The sequence below is a fragment of the Gallinula chloropus genome (genome assembly GCF_964237585.1).
Source record: "Gallinula chloropus genome assembly, chromosome: 5".
NCBI lineage: Eukaryota > Metazoa > Chordata > Aves > Gruiformes > Rallidae > Gallinula > Gallinula chloropus.
In genome coordinates this window covers 79,070,469-79,096,427 of record NC_140090.1, presented here as the reverse complement: position 1 = coordinate 79,096,427, position 25,959 = coordinate 79,070,469, and the positions used below count along the sequence as shown (strand labels likewise).

Genomic DNA, 25,959 nt, shown 5'->3' with positions numbered 1-25,959 from the left:
AACATGAATTATGTTTTAAAGAGTCAATAAAATTCACCCACCATTTCCATTATCCAAGTTAATTTACTTTGGGTTCAGATCGCCCAGGGCTGCGCTGCCCTGTGATTTTGGGAGTTCTGTGCCTGCACCAGCCTGCCTGGCACAGACCAGGAGGGTGTCACATTATCTTATAAGAAGCAGCAAATATCTCCCCCTTTGGTCATCATCAAAAGTCCCTCAAACAGCTTTGCAAATACTTAGAGAAACAGTAAAATGAAAAGTTAATCCCGTTTCTCCTTAAATTATAATTAAAGATTAATATATATTAAATATTAATCTTTATGCTGCTTTAATGAGTAATAAAAGCATAATATTGAAATATATTCATTAATTATTCAAGTAAATTACAATTTCCTGGTTTTAGTGGTTGGTCATTCAAGATAAATCTGTCCAAGGAGAATCTTTAGTTTCTGTAACTCATCTGCCTTTGTGTAGGCACAAGTTTCTGTTTGTGAGATTCTAATGTTTCTATAATGACAGAGGTGCCACGTGTCTGTTATTAAAGCATAGCCATAATTAATGCTGGAAATCCTAGGTCCCTGCTAAAGCACAGCCATGCAGGCTGCAGTTCAGAGAGCTGTGTGGGAGTGTACTGAGCATCTGTAGTTCTCTCTGAGTCCTGACAATTGGTATTTTAGGACTTCTCCTGGTAGATGTTATTTTGCAGAAGGATCAGTATCATTAATGAGTCCCAGAGTGGGGAGTATTTGCTTCCTACAGATGCTCCCAAGCTTTGCTAGTTGCAACCCCTCTTGCAGAAGAGGTAAGGGCTTCCCTCTTGTGCTCATCAAGAGGGCACTGGCTGCCTGTATCTGTCTGATGGGTCTGCAGATGATGCCAGAGTCACAGCCTTCTCCATTCTTTCTGCTTGCCCCCAAAGCTGGAAGAAAGAGAAGTTATAATTTGTTGTCATCACTATTCTGTATTCTCTGAAAAAGCCATTTTAGCATGTAAAATGTGCTTTTAAAGCAGCAAAAGCCTTCTAGGATGTTTGAGAAAACAGAAGTAAAATACAGTGCAAAAACCAGCCATATTCCAGGTAGGGAATGGAAGCACGCTTCCACTTATTGAGATGGGAAGACAGTGTCAAAATGCCAGTGATGTGGGAATCACCACTTTATAACCTGGTGCAAGGGAGTCTGTGGGCACAAGCAGCAGTGTCCCTGCCTGTTCTGTCACTGCCCGTGGCCCATCTGTGCCCCTGTGGTTCAGATGAGTCTAGCAGGAGCCACTCTTATTATTTCCTTATAATTAGGATTCCCTCTTGGAGGTTTTATCAGATCAAATGACCTGATCCAGTTCATCAAATGCTGTTGTCATCAGGAAAACTCTGGTGGAGGTGAGGCAAGAGGGAGAGTGGGAGATGATGAGGGAGGAAGGCAGCACCACTTCCCTTTGCACCAGCCTCTGGTTTAGATGGGTGCAATGAGAGCATCCCCTTCCCAAAGAGAGCTGCTGGGTGGCTTGTGTTCTGCACCCGTGCACAGAGGACACTGAAAGCAGCCAAAGGACACACAGCAGGGATGATCCCTTACAAAACAGATACTAGGCCTCATTAGAAGTCAAGGGAACTGGGCAGCAAACACTTGTGTGCACACAGGCAGTGGCTTTTGTATTTTATTTAGTACTAATATTATTGGTTCTCCTGTTCTCCACTCCAGTCTTTAAAAACCTCTGCCAAATGCAGCCTGTCTGCAGGTTTCTTGGGCTGGGGAAGTAGGCTGTTCTTTCAGAGCATCACACACTGAAACAACATTTGTAGTTCTGAACCCAGGAGGATAAAATAATGACCTGGAAACTTGCTTAAGTATGCAGCATTGTCCTGATAGCACTCTAGGCCTGAGGGTGTGACGTTGTGGTTGCTTTCTCAGTCTGATAGCTTCTTCCTCTCCCATTTTTACAAACCCCAGAGACATCAGGGAAGAGTAGGGGCAGAGGTCTTTATGTCTCTGAGGTTCATAGGGCTCATTGCCAGCACACCCTCATACATTTTCCAATGGTCTTTATTGTAAGAGCGGTTTGGCTGATGAGTTTAGTTTCCACTGACCCCGACGAAGTGACCTAAAGGATGGATTATAAAGGCATCTGTGGCTGGACAGGAGTAGGGTGCCTCCATGCACCCTAAGATGCTCCCAGAGCATCAGTTCCCTGGTTAGTTTGCCATGACCAGAGAGCAATCCCTGGCCCAGGTCCCCAGGCGCACATCCATGCCCATGCGAGAAGGTGGTGCAGGGTGGGGAGAGGGGGGGGGCTGCACCCATATGCTTTTATGCAGGTGAAAATGGGGGTTAAACTGCAGCCTGAGATGTTCCCCTCAGCACTCGACAGGTTTGCTGCAGTCCCATCCCTCTGAGGTGAGCTTGTGACGTGCGCTTCGCTCTGGACTCGCAGCTTTTATTTCAGTAAAACCATTTTCCCCCAGAAAAAAGAGCAATGACCTTCAGAGATTTTTCCTCCACCTGAGACTATCAGACTACAGTGTTTTTACTGATACAATGAGATTATTAGCTAGCACGGTTTTCCAATGTTTTAACAGTGGTGTTACAACTTTAGTTTCTTGGAGAAGAAAGAAATAATTGGCATTTAACATCATTTCCATATAAATACCAACATCTGTGCAGTTTCCATTCACCTCCTCATCCTCAAAAAAAAACAAAACCCAAACCCTAAGATGTTTACCACTTTTAATTGTAATTCACGAGCAGGATTTTAGGAAATGCTGGAAGTAATCTTGGTAAAATGAAAATGTTTATCCTGCAGAAGACTTCTTTATCGTCACAAGAGCACTCTGAAGGCAGAGACCCTGCAACTCTCACGCTAGCCTTTGTGCTGTGGAATGTGTACTACTCAATTTCGAGAGTGCTAATTAGTCCAAGATAGACTACTCTGCTGTTGACTATGTCGAACAAATTAGAGATCCCACTGTGACGAACTGAATAGAAACAATGTTCAAATAACTGGATTTAAATCTCCAAAAAAACGTAATGTAATTACTCCAGTGACAGGACTACCAGCTGTTTATAGGCCTTTAAATCTGCATAATGAACAGCCTTGTGATCTTAGTGTACACAAGCACTTTCAGGGGTTTAAAGACATTTCTCAGGCGCATATGGTTTGTTCATACCTTCCATTTCCCCTTGCCTTTGAGAGGCTGGTGGTTCATTGGAAATGACAGTATAAGCTGAACGTTACCATTCAGCCCCTGCTGCGGTGCCTGCTGTGTTTCTCTGGGTTTCTATCCAAATCCTGTATCTTTAGTAATATTTGGGAAACAAGTTTATACCTCCTCGGTTGTGCTTCTGAACCTTTCCAGAAAAGCTTTATTGTAACTGCAAAAGCCTGGAGGGCAAGGATTGCTGTTTGTGTGTTTGTTTTCAAGGGGTTGGTTTCTTGAGAAGCTCTATGCCAGGGAGGTTTTTGTTTAGGCTGGAGAGAGAGAGAGAAGATGGCAATCAGAAAACTTGCCATCAGTGTGCAGCCAGCAAACCCTGCAGCCACTATAGTGCATCCTCATCCTCTTCAGAGATGGGGCTGGGGAGATGTTTGCAGCCACCAGCCCATCTCTGTTCAGGTGTGACTTCAGGTGTGTTGTTCCTCTGGTTCCTTTTCCCCATCAAAAGTCATAGCTAGCTGTAGTGCCACTGATGCTGTTGGCACCTGGCCCCTTGGTTAGGGCTGACAGCTCTGAATGAAGACTAAGCTGCAGTCAGGTAATTGAATTAGGAAGAGGAATGACCTCTTTTTATGATCCTATTATTCATCCCATTGATTAGAACAGGGCCTGTGAGTCAGCTAGACGAGGCAGCACATTGCAGGTCACTGGCACTGGGTGACACAGTCCCTTGGGAAAGTGATGCTCGAGCTCACTGTGACGGCAGAGGAGGAGGTGATGCAGTGAACAGGGTGACCAGAATGTCCCCTCCATGCCCTAATCCTTGCACACGGGGGAGAAAGACAACCTCTGTGCAAGGAAGGTGGCAATAAATTGGAAAAATCTTCAAATATGAAGAGTTGGGTGCGGGGATGATGACAGCATTGAAAAAATTTGCCTTATGATGAGTGACTCATGAAGTTCAGTCAGTTTGCAGGGGGGAGGGTGTAATTTTACTGGAGCCTTGGAGTAGCCCAACAGAGAACTGCAGTTTTTATTATGGGTGTTCTAATGTAGGAGTAAAATGTCCAATTCCAGCCATGAGTAGCAATTGAAACGAAAGAATTTGGGATTATGAAGCTGGTGCAAATTTTACCATAGATGAATCTCTTGATGAATTTACCAAGATTTGTCATAGTCTTCATCAACTGCTATTTCTGAAAGAAATGTTATGCTTTTCAAGACTACATGCTCTAATCAAGTGAGAATGATTTAGGAAGGGCAGGTGAGATGCTAATAAGTGTTTTTTTTTCTCCGGATTAAATCTGTGAAAGTTCAAGTACAATTTAGACAGGGGATTGAAATCTCCTGCATCATGTCCAAATTTAATTTAGTATGAAAATGTTTTCATAAGCCTGCAAACTTTATGGTGCTTTTAGTGATACCGGTGATGTTCTCCACTGTTGAGATTAAAATGTTAAGGAGGAACAGAAGTCTCAATAGCCACAGTGTAGGACAACAGCTGGAAAGCTCATGGAACACCTTCCTGTGGGTCCTCTTGAGTGAAGGAGCACTTCTGAGCTTTACCATGTCTCTGAGATGAGCAGAAAGGGCAGGCAGTCTTACCACCAAGCCCTTAACTAACGGGTTATTGCATTTTTTTAATAAATAATACCAAAACCTCATCTGTTGACTGCAGCTGAAGTAATTCATTGCATGAAGTCATTGACACACGCTATGCAAAAGTTTGAGCAGCAGCCCTGGGTGTAGGCACTAGTTTATATTCTCTGGATGAGTTCCCAGTCAAGTGCTGTGGGCATGCTAAGCTGAATGCCACCTTGACATTTATCTTAGATTCAAGGCCAGTTTGTTTTTTAGGGGACTGTTGATTTTTAAAAAGCAGTGTTTAAAAAAATATATATATATTTTAGATCTTAGGACTTCTCTGGGTAACTGGGCTTTTGGTGAGTTATTTTTTTGGTTCAGTAAAAAAACAGTTCAGAGAACCACCACTGTTGGTGCTTTGCTCCTCAGGGACTGGTAACACATCCTCAAAGATATACTGTAGCTCCTAACCAACTCTGGGAATTTGCATTCCTGTCAGGACAACACATATGTACATCCTGATGGGCAGAGTTTGGCCTTTGATAAAATTTCACACTTTTTTCTCTTTTTTTTTTTTTAAGTGTTTCAGTGATGTAGTGGTAAATAAGGAGTCAGGGGATGGTTCCAACACAGTCATTTTATCTGTTCTCTGTCTAAACATTTACTAACTTCCCAAGCAGGGAAGTTACTCATCCTGTCGGAGGTGCAGTTTTGCATTAGTTAAAATATATTACCATGTTGAATCATTTACTCTCATTTCCAACCTCCTGAAGTAGCTTGTTTCTCCCACTGTGGGGATGGCAGACCATGGTTTCACCCAGTGTTGGTGTAAATACCAGAAGCTCAGGAGTTTCTCAAGGTTTGAGTAAAGCACCAATGAATTGTTTCATGCCCCTCTGTCTATACTTTTTATTTTAACTCATGGGAAATGCTGAATGTCTACTTTGGAATCACTTCTCCTCTAGCCTTCAGAATAGTTTTCTCCACAAGTAATACAAGGCTATGGAAATTGATAAGGAACTTTGATAAAATGCAATTTAGAGGAGTATCAACCTGGGGAATTGTCCACTTTATGCCTTGCTTTGATCTTCACTGGGTAGGAAAGAATGTTAATTCGAGTCTTCATAATGTGTGTGGCAGGTTATTACAGCTCTGAATCTCTGCTGCTCTTCTACTTTTGAAATACACTTTCTTCTCAGTATTGAATATTAAGAAATAATTAAATGCACGTATGGTTTTTAATGCATCATTTATACCAATTTTATTGCTGTTTCAGTTAATTTTTGAATTCTAATCCTAAAATCCACCAAGGATTAGCTTTATTTCTGCTTGATGCTTGCATGTGACTTCTGTTTTTCTACAAAGGGACCTGAGAAAAAGCTGAGATATGTACATGGATGTTTACTCCTAAGTGATAACCTTTGACTCCAAGCTGCTTCACAAAGGGGGTTTTTTATAACCAAGGTAGATTTATTTTTTTCTTGAAGGATTTTCCTTTCATTCAAAGCCACCAGCACAGCCACATATTCACGTACTTAGCAGGCAGCGATGGGTCTGGTGTTCTTCAAGACTACCAGAAGAGGGTTGGCCAGTAGGGGCAGGGAGGGGATTGTACTTTTCTGCTGTGCCTTCGTGAGGCCCCATCTGGAGTCCTGTGTCCAGAGCTGGGGCCCCAATACAAGAAAGATGTGGGACTGTTGGAGAGGGGTCAGAGGAGCCACAAAGATGATCAGAGGGCTGGAGCAGCTCCCCTACAAAGAGAGAGGCTGAGGGAGCTGGGCTGGGTCAGTCTGGAGAAGAGAAGGCTGTGGGGGGACCTCATTATGACCTGCCAGTCCCTGAAGGGAGCAGAGGAACAGGAGGGGAATCAGCTTGTTAAAAGGGTAGATAATGGCAGGACAAGGGGGAATGGATTAAAGCTAAAGGAAGGAAAAGTTAAATTAGATATTGGGGGAAGTTTTTTACAGAGATAGTGGTGAGGGGCTGGAGCAGGCTGCCCAGAGAGGTGGTGGATGCCCCATCCCTGGGGGTGTTCAAGGCCAGGTTGGCTGGGGCCCTGGGCAACCTTGTGTAGCTCCAGGCCTGGAGGTTGGTGGCTCTGCCTTAGGCAAGGGTCTGGAACTCTGTGACCCTTGGGGTCCCTTCCAACCCAGACCAGTCTGTGATTCTATGATTTTTGTGTCATCAGAAGAGGATTATCAGGGAGGAACAGCACCCGCACAGCTCTTGGCCTCTGCAGTGCTTCCACCAACTCAAACACAGAGGCCAGCCTGTCTTAGGGACTCAAAGAAAAAACCAAATTGGCTTGTCATGCTGTTTACAAGGTAGGTCACAGGCCTGGAGATCCCCAGCTGGGTTTTTCATCCCTCACACGTTCAGGTGGTTACACAGAGAGGTCTGGAAATGTTAATGTGTCATTACCAGTTTTTATGTAGGAAAAGTGGGGATCAGAATCCCTGAAACCATTAGTTTTGTTCCAGAAATCCCATGTGTGAGAATTCCAGGAGTAAAACTTCATAAATTTGAGAGATGTCACTCACAGTGTGTAGGAAATCACATAAAACTCAGGCTCTGTGCTGGCCTCTCACACTGTCTGATGGTATTACAGGGGTTTGCCTTGACTTAGGGTGTGAGGACTTGATGCAGGCTGTACAAGTTTCTGCTGGAGTGGGATTTCCAATGCCCTCAGCTGCTCTTCTGTGCATGGAGCTGGTTGTCATGACAGGGATCTCATTGAGGACCATACTACCACACAGACAAAAGAAGGTGCCTGGATTTGCTGTGCAGCATGAAGTGCTTCCTGGTTTTGTTTTTGCTCTGTAGGGAACCCATGGTGATGTGTTTACACAATTTGAGACTGATCCCATGCCCTACTCCAGGTTAGAGGATGTGCCTTGTGGGAAGGGAGGCATCCTGCAAGCCTGAGCAGTCAGAATGAGGTGCTCAACTGTGAGCAGAAAGGGACTATGCTGAGGCAGCTCTGAAATGTGCTTGGATCCACATTGGTCCCAGAAAATTAATGGCCCTGGACACTAATCCTTCACCAGGGCTGTCCAGATCATGACCAATTTGGTCCTGTAAGTTTCAGGGTTATTTGGACAGCAAAAGCATCCAAGTGTTTATTCCTTTTACATTAATGAACCCATAAATGAAGATAAAACCAGTAATAAATAAAAGGCAAATTGTATTTTCCTAGCAAATTGAGCATGGTGCTTGTGTGTACTGAAGATCTAATAAGCATGATTAAGTGTAGACAACTGCTGAGTGGGAAAAAGTTTAGTCCTCAGGCAGAGGAGGCTTCACAGGCTCCTCTCTCTTCTCAATTCATGTTTTGAAAACTGTGCAGGTTGTGAATAGGAATGGCTGCAAAGCTCCCCTTTATTCTTACATCAAGATAGGACTGTTCTTCTGAGGAGCACAGGAATCTGAGGACTGCTTTCCCTCCGGGTGTAACCTGTCAGTTGCTTAGGGCTGCCCAACTGAAAAGGGGAGTGATAGGCTGACTGGGCCTCCAGCCAGGCCTAAACCATCACAGGTTGCTAAGACATCTGCCATAAATATCTCTGAATCAGTTAGTGTCTTTAACAGCAGGCAGGAAACTGCATGGGGAAGGTGTGTTCTTTTGGGTAGTGGTTGGTGTGTGAGCTCAGGACCAGCGGCTGCACTGGGCACTTCTGGGATGGGTATTTCCTTCTCTGCTGTTATTGTATTTAGTTGTATTATTGTATTTTGTCTCTTCAGTGAGATGATGGGAAGAGGCCGACGTGGCACCTTGCTGTGATGTACATTACATCTTCTAAACTCCCTTGGAAAACAGAAGGGCTTAAAATTTCACTCATATATTCCACTTAGGCATATGTTCTGCGACGGTACCTCTGGTATCCAGATTAATGTGACTACACAGGGCATCATACCCCTGTCCTCAGTGCCTTGTCTGGGTGTAGGCAATGCTCTAGTTGTCCTTGTGCTCAGAGACCAGAACATAAAACCATTTATTTCAGAGCTGAATTGAGGAGCTCAGCTTGCAGTGACTCATGTTGCCTGTGCACATCAGGGCAGCAGCTTGTGCTCCACAGGGATATTTCCTCCCATCCTCCCAACATGCCCCAGAGTGGGGACCCTGACCCATCTCCCCACTTTTTCTTTCAGCATCCTGACGTAAATCTAAGTAACATAGCTGTGGGGGCAGCAGCCCTCTGCTCCCTTCTCTCCCTGATAAATGTGGTTAGGTCATGTCCTTCATCACAGATCAGTTCTGATTACGTATTTACTGGCTTCCTTCCTTCCCACCATCCCTTCCCATTCAGAAACCATTCTTGCAAGGAAGGTGTTAATATTACCTATTCCTGAGACTCGCCAACTGCTAAGATTGGTAATTGTTTTCCTGTATCTAGGGAAATGCTGATTGAAATTATCACAGATCTCTTCATATTTGATCAGGAAAGAGTAATATAATTTTCCCTTCTCCTAACGCTCGGCTTAATTATTCACAGCTCTGCAAAACAGGTGTAAATCGAATGAGAAATGGTGGTAGCAGGCAGGTTCCCAACACACATCAGATGAGGATGCTGATGCACGTGGGTACAGTTGCTTGCATATGGGGAAAATAGGTTGCTTGATGCAGCAGTGATCTTTGCTGGTTCTTGGTGTGAATAAAGGGTGTACACAGCTGCACATGACAATGAAAAAGGTCATAGGCACTTAAAATGAATTCTGCTGGTTGATATGGGTCTTACCCATCCTTCTTTTTCTGCAGGGGAGCTTTGGGAATCAATTCAGCTCTAGATGAAGTTGTTAAATGCCTTTTCATTGGCTTAAGGAGATTTGGATCTGTCCTTAAGCCACCAAAAATTTGAGCGGCCATATCACATTATGACCACATGAAATGTGATATTTACCACTTCAGAAAAGGCAGATTCCTCCAATGTTAACTTTATTTTCTCTCTGCTAGATAACCTCTTCAAACCAAAGGAAAGATTCATTCCAGAGAAGGAGATGCATATGAGATCGAAAAGGTACAAATTGCTGAGGTGTAGAGGTCACAGCTGAATCACTGCCATCCCATGCCTAAAGCAGCACCTTTCCATGGCATCTTCATCCCCAGGAAGGTTGCTCTGTCATGCTGCTTGCCTTTTGCTTTTGTGCAGTGCCCATATTTTTCTTGCACTGTATCAATGTGATACACTTGGGTCAGCCCTGCCCTTTACACATCCCTTTTCTATCTATTTTGGATGCCATGGAGTACTCATGGTGTGAAAACTTAGTCTCTGAGAGGTACCTAAAGCTGGACCTTCAAAAACCTCAGAGATGCAGTTGCTTTGGGCTGGGTTTTGTCATCATTATAGCACACAGAGTGGGAATTACAGCAAACTCTTGGAAATGTGGTGCCTGACCTTTACCTGCATTGCACTTCACACTGGCATTTACAGCAAGGAGAGCTGCAAATGGCTACCATGCAGGATTCACCCCATTTTTAAGAGTGCTCATCTCCAAAGTACAGTATCCAGCCAAAACAGGCTGCTTTGAGAGCTTTGTGTTGCAAATTATTATGAGGAAAAATCAGAACTAAACAGGCTTTGCACATGTGCAATGGACAGGACTGCTGTGGAGGAAGGTCCAACTTTCTTTTGAAACCCCTGGGAATTTTATCCCATATTTTAATGGAAAAAGATCAGACAAGAAGTCACCTCTTTGAGGGCAGCTCAGGTTATATTTGAAGTGAACAGATTACGTTCTCTTTGGTAAAAAGAGTTCCTAATGGCAGAGGAAAAAAAATGCTACCAGTCTACTGTCTTGTAATGATGGTTTTCTTCTATTTTAGAAAAATACTTGAAAATAATTGCTTGCTATTAATTTTGTGACATAAATATAAAAGAAAAATCTGTACAGGCCAGATTCTGGTTTGAATTATGTTGCTATAAATTGAGAACAGCTCCACTGAGCTCATTAGAAGCGAGCCCAGTATTATGCTGCTGCATGCAGATAACCTGATCCCATCTCTTTACTTTTTAGTCCAAAATTAGAAGTGTTTTTCAACCAGTCAGATTTTATATGAAAACATTATAAATAATAATTTCTGAATTCCCATCCCATAAATCTAATTCAAGTGCTTGAGATGCCTGTTAATGACAAGTATTTCACTGAAGAGAAATATTTCCTCTAGGAAAAATCGATTATTTGAGATGATGTGTGAAGTTAACTTGCTGAATTCATTCCAGGATTTATGACAATTTACCTGAAGTAAAGAAGAAACAGGAAGAAAAACAGAAACGGGTCATCATCCAGAGCAACAGGCTGCGTGCTGAGCTCTTTAAAAAGGTGAGGATTTATGGTGAATGCCAAGTACAGTTTTGTTAACCCCTTTTTTTTACTGGTAAAAGGTGTCTGTAGAGGTAGCACCTGCAAGGAGAACCTGTGCTAACCATGTGCAAAGCCAGGACTAATTCCCTCCCCCTGCAAAAAATAGAGTAATGAGTTAGTTGTAGAAGGTATTTAGGTGATTAATCTTGGTGTGGATCTGAGGTATTCCCATGTATTCCTGCTCCATCTTCCACACAACTACCAGTGTTCCCTTGTTTAAATGCTCTATCCCTCCATCTAATTCCACCATGGAGAGGTTTTCCATGCTTTTTTTTTACTTTTGATCAGTGTAGCTGGTGGTTTTTGATGCTGATACCATCTCCTGTCCAGTGTCACTGAAGATTTCTACAGTTAGAGCCACCTCGTGTGTCTTAACAGTATTTTAAGGCTGTTCTGTAATTTTATTTTATTTTTTTCCTAGCAATTACTGGACCAGCTCCTTCAAAGAAACACAGAGTGACAAAGGATCCTCTTGCCCATCATCCTAATTGGCTCTCAAATGCCTTTGACTGCTAGATAAGCCATAAAACTTACTGCTATCTCAATTACCTGGTGGTATTTCTTTCTTACCTTTGGATCTTTATATAAAAAAGGATCGCTTCTATTTCAATTGAAATTTTAAGGTGACTTCCAACTAATCAAAACCAGTCTGAAAGGGAACACAGCTATTTCAGAGCATCACCTTTTGGCCAATTTACTCAGAAATTTTAAGAATTTTTAATGTGAATACTGAATTGCAGTGGGTATTATTTATCTTAACCTTTTAAGAAGTATACATCTCTGTAGCCATAGGGCTGGGTTTATAAGACCTGGAGCACTTACTTGCCTGAAGTATTCTATTAATTGATTTCCTGTGAGTTAAATCCTGGAAGTAAAGAAAAATGAATATCATTATTTGTTATGTTTAGAAACTCTCTGAAATAGCATTACCACATACTAGCAGCAGCAGTTTCACATTAATACTTAACATACCAAAAGGGACCAATATTTTAGTTCTCTGAAGAACTCTATTCCTGTTTATATAGTGATTCTACACAGCAAGCTTACCTGCTAAAGAGCAATACTTAAAATTTGATTATAACACTTGTTTTCATATTTTTCACTGTAATATATATATTTCACTCCACTTCTGTAAGCATTAAGTATTTATAGAAATGGCATATTAAGAAGTGGTGCCAAGGAGTATGCTTGCATCAAAACTACAGAACTAAAACCATCTGTAATGTTTCCCTCCCCCAAAATGTTTAAATCTTTATTTGTATATTTTGGAAGTGAAAACAACCAGCTTACAAACCAATGGAGTTTTATTTATGGAATAAAATATGAATATAATATTGATCCAACCGCTCTGTTTTTATTTGGTACTGTTAAATATAACACAACTATTGAAAGTGCTGGAGAAGTCCTGCCTCTGTGTGCCACAAACCCTACAGTAAAAAATATTGGCCATAAAAATCATTGCATGTGTTAACCTCTGTTGCACAAACACTCAATCAAGTGTGTTTGCAAGAGGCTGGAATTTGGCCTTTGATAGATGTGCTTTATTTTTCTAATCTAGACTGAGTTGTGAGGTCAGGTTTTTTTGGAAGGGTGATGTCTGTGAGCTGGGCTTTGGCCACTGAGATAGCCTCCAGCTGTGTGACCTGTCCTGGACACAAGGACCTACTTTTATTCTGTGCTCTGACTCTCTTTGTTGGATGCTTTGCCTCTCTATATTTCAGCTTTCCAGTTTGTAAAGTAGGCTTAAGGATCCTAATTTTTGCTCAGGAGGAAGATAGAGATTTATCAAACAAATGTATTGCAGATAGATATCTTTGCAAACTCGATTAGCACTTCAAGAGGACTTGTGAGGTAAGGTAATTCTGGTTGCAAGGAAGAAGCTTCTATTCTTCCCAAAAAGAGTCTGTTTTAATCAAGCAGGTAGTGCTGTACTGGAAACCAAAGTCAGTGCTGGACCACAAGTGTCTCCAAGTAGAACTTAGACTGCACAAAAGAACATCCTCCAAGCTTCACAGCTCATCTGCGTGGTAGACCTGCTCTCCTGTGAGTTCATTTATCCTTCTTACTGCTCTCCATGAAAAACACGTGGCCTGACTTAAACAGGAGAGCCTTTCTCTCTCTACTGGGCTTCTGGGTCTCCACCACAAACTAATAAATTATAGCCATAGACACACCCACACACATGGTCTCCTAGACTGAATCTGAAGGATCTTTCAAGCTTTTGTCCAGTTATAGCTCAATTAGAGACATTTCCCACAGAAGCCAGTGCTGAAATCCCCTTTGGTTTCCCCTAGCATTTTCCCCCTTTGGTTTCTTAATCTCTTGTTTCTTTACTTCAGAGAAATGTGGCTTTGGTTCATCAAGTCTGTACCCTTCTGGAGCATTATTTCCTGCAATATCCATAGAAAAATGCTACATATATATAAGCCTGCTTTACTGTGCACATTTAAGGCTTCTTGTAGTCTTACCCTAGAGCCAGAGCAAGTCATTTTGGTTTGGTATGGAGACATTTGGTATTTGATAACCACAGGAACCTGGATGGATTGCAGAGGAGCACACAGTGAGGGTCAGGGATCTCCCGTGGTATGGGACTAACACCCAGTGCCACCAGGAGAAGAGTGCCCCAAACCTTTTTCCACCACTTCTCTGGCAGAGCAGAAGAGCCAGAGCCTTCCTCATTGGCAGTAGAAGACGTGTCCTGCAGGATGCCCAGGAACTAAAGGGAGATGGCTCAATCCAACTGTCATAATAAACCCCTCCTACATGCCTGTACAATTTGATATGCATATGTAAATATATGTGCATATTTGACGTGCTTCTCATTGTTTGGCTGGGGATATCAAACAGAGGAGCTATTCTTCCTCCTCACAGCACCCAGGTCCTCATGATGAAATGAACTATGTGAGCAACTGGGATGAACAACGTGGCTTAGTCTGGTTTCTGCCCCTTGGCACCCCCATTGACGTGCTGACCAGGGCAGGACTCTCCACAACTGACCTGGTCTCCTCTAGTTGAGCATCCTGGGTACAGCACTGGCCTTGCAGCATCCTCACTAGGCTCATGAGTAACTCCACAGACTCACAGATTTAAAGCCAGTGCACTATTTACAAAATCTTTTGGCTTTGTAGAAGGGTTATTTCCAAATATTTTTATTTTCTCTAAATGTAATTTTCAAAACCTGCAAGACAAATATACAGCAATTTGAGGTGGGAATTCTCTTGTATAAATAATCCTGAGAGCATACCTAGTGAGCAAGATGTGTAATGCAAATCACTGTCTGGGAATGTTTTATACATAGATATGAAACCTTTGGTTCAGAAAACCAAAAAAATGATCTCTGTTGCAAACCTAATTTCTTTTTTCTGAGCCTCAGAAAAGAAGGTATCTGGTAATGTATCCAGCAAACAATTCTGACATTCATTTCAGCTCTACAGTCTAGTCATTGTAATAGAAAATAGACCGTATGGGAAAATGTTACTTCAGAAAAACATGAGCCTCAGGCTTAGCCCTATGCAAGCAGGCATCAATTTAACCAAGTTTAGAGTTAGGGAAAAAAATGGGCATAATTTCACTTTGGACTTGCAGGCATTTCAAAGTGAAGAGTACATTCGCCATCGGATAGTGCTCAGCACAGAAACCCCCCACAGCCTAAATTGGAGAGCATCCATACTTGTCAAATACTGGTGTTTTCCTTCTTGTTAGATGCTGTGGGAGTTTGGGGTCTCTGGCTGTTGGCCCTGTGTCTTCAGGAGGGACAAATGTTCCTTCTGGTATGGCTACACAAGGGTTAACGTCCTTGGTAACAGGCACTGGCATTTGTTGACGTTCCCATTGTTGGGTCATCTCTTCATGCTGATGATTTGTAGGTGCCCACAGAGCACTATTTAATAACAGGTGTTGATTGGGGTGAGATGTTGAGATGGTTTTGGGGTGTTAAGGCACAGAGCCTACACAGGTTTGCCAACACATTGACTTGGCATTCTCCTTTTGAAACAGAAAGCCTCTTGGTAGGGCTGAAGTTTTGCACTACTGAGAATGGAGCCCTCATAGGGAACACACAGTGTTTGAGGTGTGTGAGACATGGTGTTTGTTTGCTGGCTGGCATCATTAATTGCATCTGACAGAAATGCCTCATTAAAGGCTGAGAGTCGTTGCAACGTAAAGCACTGAGGGTTGCAGTATTGTAGGGATTTATTTTAAACCCAAATATTTTCCTGTGTATGTGTATGCAAGTCATTAGTTACTTCTCCAAGTTTACTCAGCTGGTCAGATAGATGAGGAGAGTGTCTGGGTAGGACTTTCTAAAGGTTTTGTTGTTGAGTATCTGGGACTGGCCATGTTAGTGCAATGCTTTCTGTGGGAGCGCTGATTTACAAGGAAAACAACACAGAAAAGCAGGGATAAAGTTTCTGGCAGCTCTCTCCAGGGGAAACCATTCCCTGATACATCCACTGTGGTAACAGCAGCTCCATGGCTAAAAATACCCCAGCTTCCCTCGTGCACAGAGATGTTTGCCCCTTTGGCTTCAGGGACAAAAAAGCCTGTGTGCTTTGATGGGTGGGTAATTATCTTTCCAGGAGCACTGAGCGGCCACTTGTTCACTGACAGAGTAGATCAGTACATGGGGTTGTCCCACAGGGTCATATTTCATCAAGTACCATGACTTAATCCTGTGTAGTTTATTACTCAGTGTGTTGCTTGCTGAGCTGGGCTACGGCCGGCTGGATGCCTGTGAGATGCCCTCACCGTGCTCCCCTGCTGCCATGGCCACAGTTCAGCATCAGGCAATGGGAGGGTTGAGAAGTCCCAACCCCAGCTGAGACCATTCCCAATCTCTAGTTTTCTGTATAAAAGGGTTAGAGAGCAGTGGCACAAACTAAAATGCAAGGACACCTGAGGATAAAAAATGGATTAGGATAAAAGAAACTAAAAATCTTTAAATATACTGCAGGTAGAGAAGCTCAGTGTATGTATGAAAATATTTATCAGGCTTGGATTTAAATATGCATCTGCTGGTATCACAACCATAAAAAATCCTTGCCCAAAATCCTTATTCAGAGAGGGGAGCCTGTGTTGTTCATCAAGCGATGCTGGGCTGTCTATTGAAAATGTTGGGCTCTGGTAGGGCAACTTGTCTCCCAGCTGAACTACCTGGAGGTGTGTGGGGAGGGCAGGATTTTCTCTCTTGCAATGTCTGTTTAGCTGTAGTGAAACTCTTGAAAGGAATGTGCCATGTAAAATTATTGAAAATAAGAAGCATCCTCTTCTTTAAGTCAAGCATTTTGCCCCTGGGAACATCACGAGGTTCAACAAGAACAAGTGCAAGGTCCTGCACCTGGAGCAGGGTAATCCTCATAATACAGACTGGGAGATGATGTGCTGGAGAGCAGCCCTGCAGAGGGGGACTTGGGGGTGCTGATGGATCAGAAGCTCAACATGAGCTGACAATGCGCCCTCACAGCCCAAAAGGCCAACTGTGTCGAGGGAGGGGATCCTGTCCCTCTGCTCCGCTCTCCTGAGACCCCACCTGGAGTGCTGGGTCCAGTTCTGGAGTCCACAACATAAGAAGGGCATGGAACTGTTGGAACAGGTCCAGAGGGCTAGAAGATGATCAGAGGGCTGGAGCACCTCTCCTGTGAAGACAGACTGAGAGAGTTGGGCTTGTTCAGCCTGGAGAAGAGAAGGCTCTGGGGAGAACTTATAGCACCTTCCAGTGCCTGAAGGGGCTACAAGGAAGCTGGGAAGGGACTTTTAAGCAGAGTCTGGAGTGACAGGATGAGGGGGAATGGGTTTAAATTGGAAAGGGGGTAGATTTAGATGGGATATTAAGAAGAAATTCTTCACTCTGAGGGTCTTGAGGCCCTAGGACAGGGTGCCCAGGGAGGTGGTGGCTGCCCCCTCCCTGGAGGTGTTCAGAGCTGGTCTGGATGGGGCCTTGAGCAAACTGGTCTGGTGAGAGGTGTCCTTGCTCATGGCAGGGGGTTGGGACTTGATGATCTTTACAGTCCCTTCCAACCCAAAGTATTCTGTGATTCTATGATTTTACTTTTCCTCATTCTCTTTGGCTCTGTACCAAAGCTGTAGGAGGCAGAATTACTTAATATCCATTTTAGATGACCCACAGAATAAGATAATGAGGTGTATCATCTCCCTACCAGCTGTGGAGTGATTAAAAGGAAAAATTTTTTAAAAATTAAAGAAAAAGCACAAATGTGTTCACAGTGCACACAATTATATACGATTAGTAAACAGGAAAAGTGCAATTAACTGCTTGAGGTTCGTGTTGTGGAGATAGGAATATGAGAAAGAGCCCCTAATTGCAGAGATTTATTTTTTTCCAAAAATTGGTCACACACAGGGATGTATTTTTTGGTTTCATGTTTTAAATACTTTTCTCCAGTATCTTACAATGGCTAAGCTTCAGCTAATATGTAATTATAGGAAAAATCCTTATGCAAACACCTATTAGATGTAGGCTGCTCAGTGTTGTGGAGTTACTGCAGCTCTGCAACCTGGCAGGAGGAAATGGCAAAGGCCTTTTGAAATCTTTCCAGCTTCATCTTCTCACTCAGGCCATCTCTTAATGCACCACCTCATATGCTCTTGAAGCTGTGCTTGAAGAACAGGGAGACTTTGACTTTTATTTCGTGTCTCTGTGCTTTTTTAGCCCTTTTGTTCCCTAAAGTGACTGAGTGCTGTGTGTGCTCTTCTGGGGTGATGTGGGGAAGGTGATAGAGGTAATAAAGCTCGTGATTAAAGGCTGGTCATGGGAATGGTGTCCAGTCTGAACTTGGACTAATCAGATTACCTGATAACAGTGTCTGAGAGAAAGGTCCCTCAGCAGCCACTTTAATGAGTTGGAATATAGAGCTGTGTGGCCAGGGAGTTAAAAAAGGAATGATGTTCAGGACAGAAATCAGGTTTTGTAACCGGGTTGTCCTCAGAAATCATGTCACTGCAGAAGGAGGCCAGGAGACAGGCTAGAGGTGGATAGGGACCACGGCTTGAGGGAGAAACGATGAGGAAAGGACAAAGTTTCTTCCACAGATAAACAAACACCTGGATGCATGGTGCAGCTGCTTGAGGACTGCCCAGCCGGGGTGACAACACCACAGTGAGTTTTCCACATCCCAGCCCCCCTGTGACAGCGGCGTGGTCCTCAGCAGCCCCTCAGGGATGTCAGGGAATCACCACTGTACTCCCTGCTGCCGACACACAGAGCAGCAAGCCAGTGCTGGAGCATTAGACCCCCATTAGTTCTTGGTGACTAATGTTGTTGGGAGGAATACCAGAGGAATTAGTAATGACTACCCACTCGCTGCACAGTGTCGCCAAATATATGCTTAGCTGCTAATGCCCCTGGGAGCACATATATAATTTTTGTGTTTGTTATAATGTAAAAATATAACTTTGAGGGCTCGTTGGTCTAAACTTAATTCTGTAATAGCATAAGTTAAACTGCAGGAGAGATATATATAATTATAGGCTGACTGTTGTAGCTAATACCATTAGCTGATGTTACAAACCCAACGTCTTCCTTCCAGTTGTTGTAGTTTCAGAAGCTTTCACTTGCTGTGTTGGTGAGCTAAAGGAAATTAAAGTTTTGCATCAGGACCTAACAGTCAGAAAATGCTTGTAACAAAAGAACTACAGCTTCACTCTATCTCTCATAAATAATACGAGATTAAGACCTAACGGGTTTGGTTCTCCCCTGATGTACACCACCATAATTCATAATGATTTCTCAGTTTTCCCATTAGGGATATTTATTTTTCTTTAAAAACACACAAAAACATGCCGTCCTCCTAATTTGCTGTCTTAATGTTTATGATGATGGATGTTGCATTGTTTTGTGGTTTGCAAAGGGCCAGACTGGAATGTTAAAAATATATGACTTTGTAATTTTCAGTCTGAGTTGGATATTGTCCTCTTGTGAGACATGTGAAAATTGGTGGGGTTTTATTTCTTTTGTTTGCAGGGAGACAGTGACATTTTTTAGCAATAGATCAAAGTGCTTATTCTCAATGTCTGGTCTGAAGTTTAAAAAAAAACAAACCCCAAACCCAACATGTTTATTGAGTTATTTGTCGTATTGAAAGAGTTTTTTAGCACAGGAAACCTTCCTGCCATGCTCTGAGAAATGTCCTGTCTGATAAAGGCATCCTGCTGGAGAATCATCGCTTCTCAGCATGAGTATTAGTAGGAGAGCTTAAAATTATGTTTCTTCCACCATGGAAAAGTAAGGATCTGTTCAAGGTGGTCTGAAAAACAAGGAGCAATCCAGGTCTGCAGGGAGAGGATACAGGATGCCCAGAACACAGTCCCAAATTTCTCTGGTTTGGATGTTGTCAGGGTTTTTCTGTAGCAGGCTGCAGGGCAGAAAACCCTCGGTGCTTCTTCCCACAAGGCTGGATTTCCTGCTCTCCACAGTACTTAGAGGTTGATCAACAGCAGAGCACCAAATGGGAAGAGACCACAACCTTAGTTTCTTATTCTTTTGCAGAGTATTAATTCCTGTCCAGTAGCATTAACCAAGCTGGGGGCTCCTGCCACGCACTCCAAGCAGGGATTAGAACAACCAGTGGAGTTTCAGGGGGCTGCAGACATGCAGAAGAAGATTGATTGATTATTCATTGATTATTTATGAAGATAAGCATTTGGTCATGTGTTACTGAAACAGAGGAAACTTCAGCTAGTGTGGTTTGCTTCCTCTCCTGGAGTAAAAGCTGGAAGAGGAAAATGTTGATGGCTACTTCAGTGTGGGGTGGGGCTGGGAGCTGAGCCCTACTTCCCTAGGGATGCTCAGGCTGTTGGGTCAGGGTCCTGGGGAGGGAGGGGCCACAGGGGTGCTCCACAGCAGGGTGGGTGCCCCACAGCAGGAAGGATGCCCCAGAGGGAGTCTCAGCTGCCGGCGGTGGCTGTGCTCTGTGTTTGCATGACCCAGGGTTTATGCTGCAGGAAAAGAATGTGACTAGGGACCGTGTGAGGTTTGGGTTTTTGTGGTTTAACTGCTGAAGAATTTAGGGGGTTGCTGTTGTTGTTGTTAAGGTCCTGTATCCTTGGAGCGGTGGGTTTCTTTGTTTGCTCTTGCTTGAGCTCCTCTTGGCTTTTTCACCCTTGGCCCTGTTACAGCAGCCTGCAACGGTCTCTGTGCAGTTAGTTTCCCTGTAAAGCATATATAGAGCTTAATCAGCATTATAGCAGAGCTTACTCCCCTGCTTTGTCAGAGGAAAGGAGCTGTTTTCCAAAATCATGTTGCGGTGGAGGGGTGGGATGAATCAGGCAGAGCAGGAAGGGGAGAGGGATGGTGATGAGCCTGTCTCACTCGCTGGCAGCCCTGATGTCCTTCTTCCAGGTAGAAAGGATGCTAGCAGGCAGTGTTCTCCAAACTCAGCTTAATGAAAGGGGCTTCCTCCTTCAGATTATGTTTTATTATCCTCGAGACAGACTAAAAATACTGCATCTCATTTATTACATATATAAATAACTCCAGGATGGCTGTGTCAATTTTACTTATATTTGAATTTAACGTTATCACGCTTTATCAATCAAATAAGCTGGAGGCTGATTTAATTTCTTCTCTATGAAAAAATGGATACCTAGAAACATTTCCATCTGGGGGCTCTGCTCTGATAAAATCCCTGATAAAACAACCTCAGTATTCTGTCCTGTTGGTCGGCTGTAGTGGTTCAAGGTTCTCTACAAGTAGGAAGGACCATGTTACTTCAAGTAGCTCACAGATAGGTCACAGTAAGAAAGAGTCTCCACTCAATAAAAGCCCAAATTTATATGCAAGTGCCTTGTGCATCTGCAGCAAGGGGGAATTGAGTAAATCCTTGGTTCTCAATCACAGAATCACAGAATCACAGGGGTTGGAAGGGACCTCGAGAGATCATGGGGTCCAACCCCCTGCCCAAGCAGGGTCCCTAGGACAGGGCACACAGGTCGGTGTCCAGACAGGTCTTGAATCTCTCCAGAGAAGGAGACTCCACACCCCCTGGGCAGCCTGTCCCAGGGCTCCCTCACCCTTGCTGGGTAAAAGTTCTTCCCCATGTTGGTGTGGAACTTCCTGTGCTCCAACTTGCAGCCACTGCCCCTTGTCCTGTCCCCACAGACCATTGAAAAGGGGCTGGTCATGTCCCCCTACATCCCATTCTGAAGGAGGGATGAATATCAGGAGAAGCTCATCCCTGTAATGAAACTGAGCTCTGTTGAAACTCCTGGGCACCCGCTGGGTTGTTGACTTGGATGAACAGACAGACCACGGCCTCATGGCTGGGAGAGGGGAGTTCTGGCTGCAGTGAGGTGCCTGGTTTGCCCTCTGCTCCCTGCCACACCAGCAACCTCAAAGCTTCAGGGCAGAACTCTCAGATGGATTCGAAGGACAGGAAGAATAAAAAAGGTCATATCCAAAGTAGGGAGCTGCAAAGAGAGTGGAGGGGGAGGTAGGAATATATGTGTTGATAGCAGAAAGATTGCTGACCTGGCGTTTCATGGCCTAACGACTTGGTTTGGACTCTGTGTGGCTCAGGCATGGAGAGGCATGCTGGACTGCACGCTCACTAAGGATGCAGAGGATGGAAACTTGCCCTCATAGACCAGGAAATCTATAGAACTCAACTTCCCTCCAGTATTTGTGGTAAACGATATTTACAGCCCGTATTTTATTTCAGCGAGCAGAGCTGACGGATGCTGTTCTGGGGAGCGTGCTATTTTATGCCTGAGTGCTGTGACAGAGGTCTGCAGAGAGAAACTCTGTGGCCAAAGGTCACACTGTACTGTGCTATATCTATGCCTGTTAATTATAGAGGACTGTAATCTGCCGCTGCAGTCACAGTTCAGCCGGATCTTGATTTTGCAGGGAGTTAATGAAGTGAGGGAGGACTGGAGACACAAAGTCTCAGCAGCTGGCTGGGGGACACACGGATTTCAAAGGGAAAAGCTTTTTTGTTTTGTTTTGTTTACTCTAAGAGCAGCAAAAACTTCAGCCTGGAGGCCCCAAAACTGTAGATCCAAGCTGTAGATCTCTGTAGCTAAGCTCAGACAAGTCTTCATGCATTTTGGCACATAGGGGAACAAAGGGACTTGGGTTTCTGGATAACACTTGATATTGTGATTACAGCAAAGTTTCCTGGATATCCAAAAGGAGATCACAGCTTAGCTGGGAAGATGGGAGAGCAGCATTACAGGGGTGAAGTCTCCCCATCGGAATCTCTTCTCTTGAAACTGTTCAACTATCTGAGGCAGTTTATCTCTCTCCCTTTCACTCAGGCTGTAATGCAGGGATGCACTAGGAGAAAAAGGGTAGCAGACACAGCTTGCTTTTTCTTTTCCCTCTTCCTCTTTCTCTTTCTTTCTTCCCTTTAACACTCCACACCCTGTAGCATGCAATAATCCATCTCACAGGTGCCATATAGTTCTCTAGCCTTCCATCTAATGCCATGAAAGCTTCCAGCATCATAGCCGGGAGGTTTTAGACTTGATGTATGTTCTCTCCACCCCTTTATTTAATTAATTCCTGTTCTTTCTGTTGGCCACTAATTCTTTCTCAAAGCTCCCTTAGCCAAGGTGAAAATACCAGTGTTGATGTTTCCCTCAGCGCACCCTCCTCCTCTCTGATGCCTGTACTAGCCCGTGTGCTGTGCTTGTTCCCAGGTAAGTTATTCCACACTGGTCTCCTCCGTATTGCTCTCTTCTGAACTGACCTTTCCAGTGCCACGTGAAGCAAAGCTCCTGCATGAATTAGTAATTTGATAACCGGAGTCCAAGCCAGCTGCCTGTATTGTCATACAGTCACATACGAGCCCGAGTGCTCTTTACAGCCAATTGTTTTCACATATAAATGCAAACTGGAAGTTAAACTCCTTCAACTTGACCTACTGAAGTGACACAGTGGCACAAGGCAGAGGCAGGGGAGGGGGAAGGATGTAGCTGTAGCCCTGCTTGGTGAAAGACAAGAGGTAACAATTAATGCAAGCCACATTCCTCAGCACCCCGTAAGCATTAGCAATTCCCAGGGCTCCTGCTGAAAGAGGCGTGGTAGATGTTTCCAAACCGCTTCCAGGGGATGTGGGGCCATGCAGTTGAAAGACTAGGGGTCCTGATAGGATCTCAGAGACCTTTGTCACCTCATTCCTCAGTCTTTCCTCTAGCCACAGGTGCCCCGCAGCCGCAGGGTGCGATATCTCATCCACAAAGCACAGAGATGCTCCAGCAGCAGCAGGATCTGTGCTCTTCCCTTTGTAGGCAGTGCCTGGCTTGCTTTTCCCGCAGAGCAGAGCCTGAGGCTTAAAAGCTGAGTGCAAACTAAGCTACTGCCACATGCCACCCTGTCTGTAGTAATAGAGACACCGATGCGATAGGTTTTCCTTTCCCAAGGAGATAACAGCGAAGAGAGAAAATACCATTTAGCTGTTCATCTGCCATTGTTATTGCAGGGTAGCCCTACACTAGTACAGAGCAGAGCCAACCCTTTGGAATAGAAAGCTGCTTGTGGTTGAACAAAAGCAAAACTAAATGCATGGAGCAAGGAAGATAAGAAGGGCAAAAATGGAGGGGGGGGATAAAAAGGAAAAGGCATAAAGGAGCAGTAGCAGACAGTAAAGAAAGTCCTAGAAACCCTATTCCTCATTCCCTGACAGTGCTAAAGAACAAAGCTGAGATGGATGGATGGATGGATGGATGGATGGATGGATGGATGGATGGATGGATGGATGGATGGATGGGTGGATGGAAGGAAGGATGGGAGAGCCATGGCCTGCAGGCATAACCTGGAGAATCAGGATTGTGGCTCCCTTTGAAGCAGCCACACAACCTGGATGCAATTTTCATTTCCTGCAGGGAACCGTGTTCTTCTGAAGTGGATAAAGCAAACCCAAACCTCGTAAAACTAATTGCGGGAGGTGGGTCGACAGGAGAAATTAGAAGTCTCGGTTTGGCCTCTGGTGCATGTAGCAGTGAGGAAGGGGCACTTCAGAGGGACTCCTCTTTTCCTTGAGGGTTTGGGTTTGTGTTTTGGGGTTTGGTTGGGTTGGGTTTTGTTGTTTTTTTTTTTTTCCAAAGGAGTTTTTTAAACTCTGAAATTGGTACCTTTGTTCCCCAGAGCAAGAGGTGACTGTAATTCAGTAGCATTCCTACGTGGGTGTCATTAATAAAATATTCGGGGCTCTTTTGTGATAAACTATCAATTTATCAACTTCAAGCCCAGAAAATTAGTGTGGTGAAATCAAGTGCTCCTTTCTGGTTAAGTTTTGGGGAGGAAGAACTCTGATCATATCTAGTTCACTGATGCTAATGAATGACCAAGCTTTAACTGGCTCCACATTCTCTGTTAGTGAGTATCAGTACTCAAAATACTGCCATTTCAGTGAAAAGCCACGTGTGATTACCAAAACTCAACTTAGAAGCCTTTAATTCCCTTTGACTGATTTTTTTTAATGGGGAAAATAGCTTCAAAGAATAAAAGTGTCTGAATGTCTTCTACAGTGGCCTTCAGCAAAGGAATCATCCACTTTAATTTTAACATTTTTTTAGCTGTTGTGCTGTGTGGAACCCACATGTCCTTAATGAGAAAGTCAGTAGAGTTCTTTAGTTCATGTTTTAATGCATGAAACCTTGCTGGCTTTAGCTGTCGAGATGTATTTGATAAGGGGCAAGTGGGGAAAATTCGGTATTTGGGTGTTTAAAATGACCCATAGGATAATCCTTGGCTGCTCACAAGGATGGGGGTTTCCTGGGGAGGAGCACAGTGTGCTGCTGAGGTGAGACATGAGGGCTAAATGTTGATAGAGTTCAAAACTCAGAGCAGCTGGAGGTGAATCCATGGGTCTAGTTTCAGGCAGAGGGGTAAGGGGAGAAAATTAACTCTTTAACTGTGAAGAAAAGCAGCTGATTGAGTCCTTTCTGCACGTGCTTCATGATCCCAGCTCTGTCCCAGGTTTATTTATGCTGAGATGACCTGGTGTTACCACTGTTCTCCTGGGGATGTGACTGCTCTGCCATCCACCACGGTGGGTCAGGGATGCTCCCAACCACACAAAGTGAGCATGATGCAGGGCTCCAGCTTGTACCACTTTGCACCCATTGAGTTTCTGCTGGCTCGTTTGTCCTTTGAGCTGGGGAAAGGCATAGTCCAGGTCCCTGTGAATACTTACCAGCCTCTGCCCCAGTGCAGACCCAAATCCATGGTTCCAAAACACGCTCTTTTTAAGTGGGATTGCACAATCTTGTGCCTCCTGATGTACAGACACTATTCAGCCAGGTTGGCCAACCGTTTCATGCACAAGGAATGCAGGGCCAATGTGCAGAATGAAGTATCAATATCCCAATGGCATTATTTGGGAAGACCCTTAATAAATTAAAAATACACCAGCAGGATAACAGTCTTGTGAGGATTTATAGGAGAAGCTTCACCCTTTCTCCTGTTCCCCAGCCTTCCATGCAACACATGGGCATTCAACATATTTTGGTGGTAGGCTGAGGAGTAGATAATCTGTGTTTGGTTGTTCTCCCAGCCAGCCAGTGAGAATCATTTGGAGATTTTAAACGCATCTGGCAACTCTGTGGGTGTGTTGGGGTTGTTCTTGTTGGGGGTTTTGGGTTTGTTGGGGTTTTTTTTTTTGACTTTTAAAACCCTCACAATATAAAATAAGTTTGAGGCACCAGAAAAACCCCAAAAAACTCCCAAATAATTATGAAACCGATAAATAATCCTTGTGTCTAATGTACGCAGATGACTTTCCAGAGGAAGCAGCCAGGGTTGTGTGTGTGTGTGTGGAGCAGAAACCTTGGCAGCGAGGGGGGGGTGGCGGGAAGAGAGCCGCTGAGGGGGCCGGGGGGATTCTCAGCCCCCCTCCCCGGAGCCA

General features: G+C 44.1%; 1 protein-coding gene across 1 annotated transcript in view; it reads left to right on the top strand.

Moving 5' to 3' along the window:
* Nucleotides 1-11,608, top strand: part of LOC311192729 ((E2-independent) E3 ubiquitin-conjugating enzyme FATS) — a gene marked incomplete at its 5' end in the record, with an annotated part of 72,220 nt that extends 60,612 nt beyond the window's left edge. Inside the window, 3 exons of the mRNA XM_084265289.1 lie at nt 9,687-9,750; nt 10,954-11,053; nt 11,517-11,608. Of these exons, the coding sequence (XP_084121415.1) occupies nt 9,687-9,750; nt 10,954-11,053; nt 11,517-11,555 (203 nt within the window). The 3' untranslated portion in view covers nt 11,556-11,608. The remainder of the gene's footprint in view (nt 1-9,686; nt 9,751-10,953; nt 11,054-11,516) is intronic.
* Nucleotides 11,609-25,959: the final 14,351 nt, after the last annotated feature.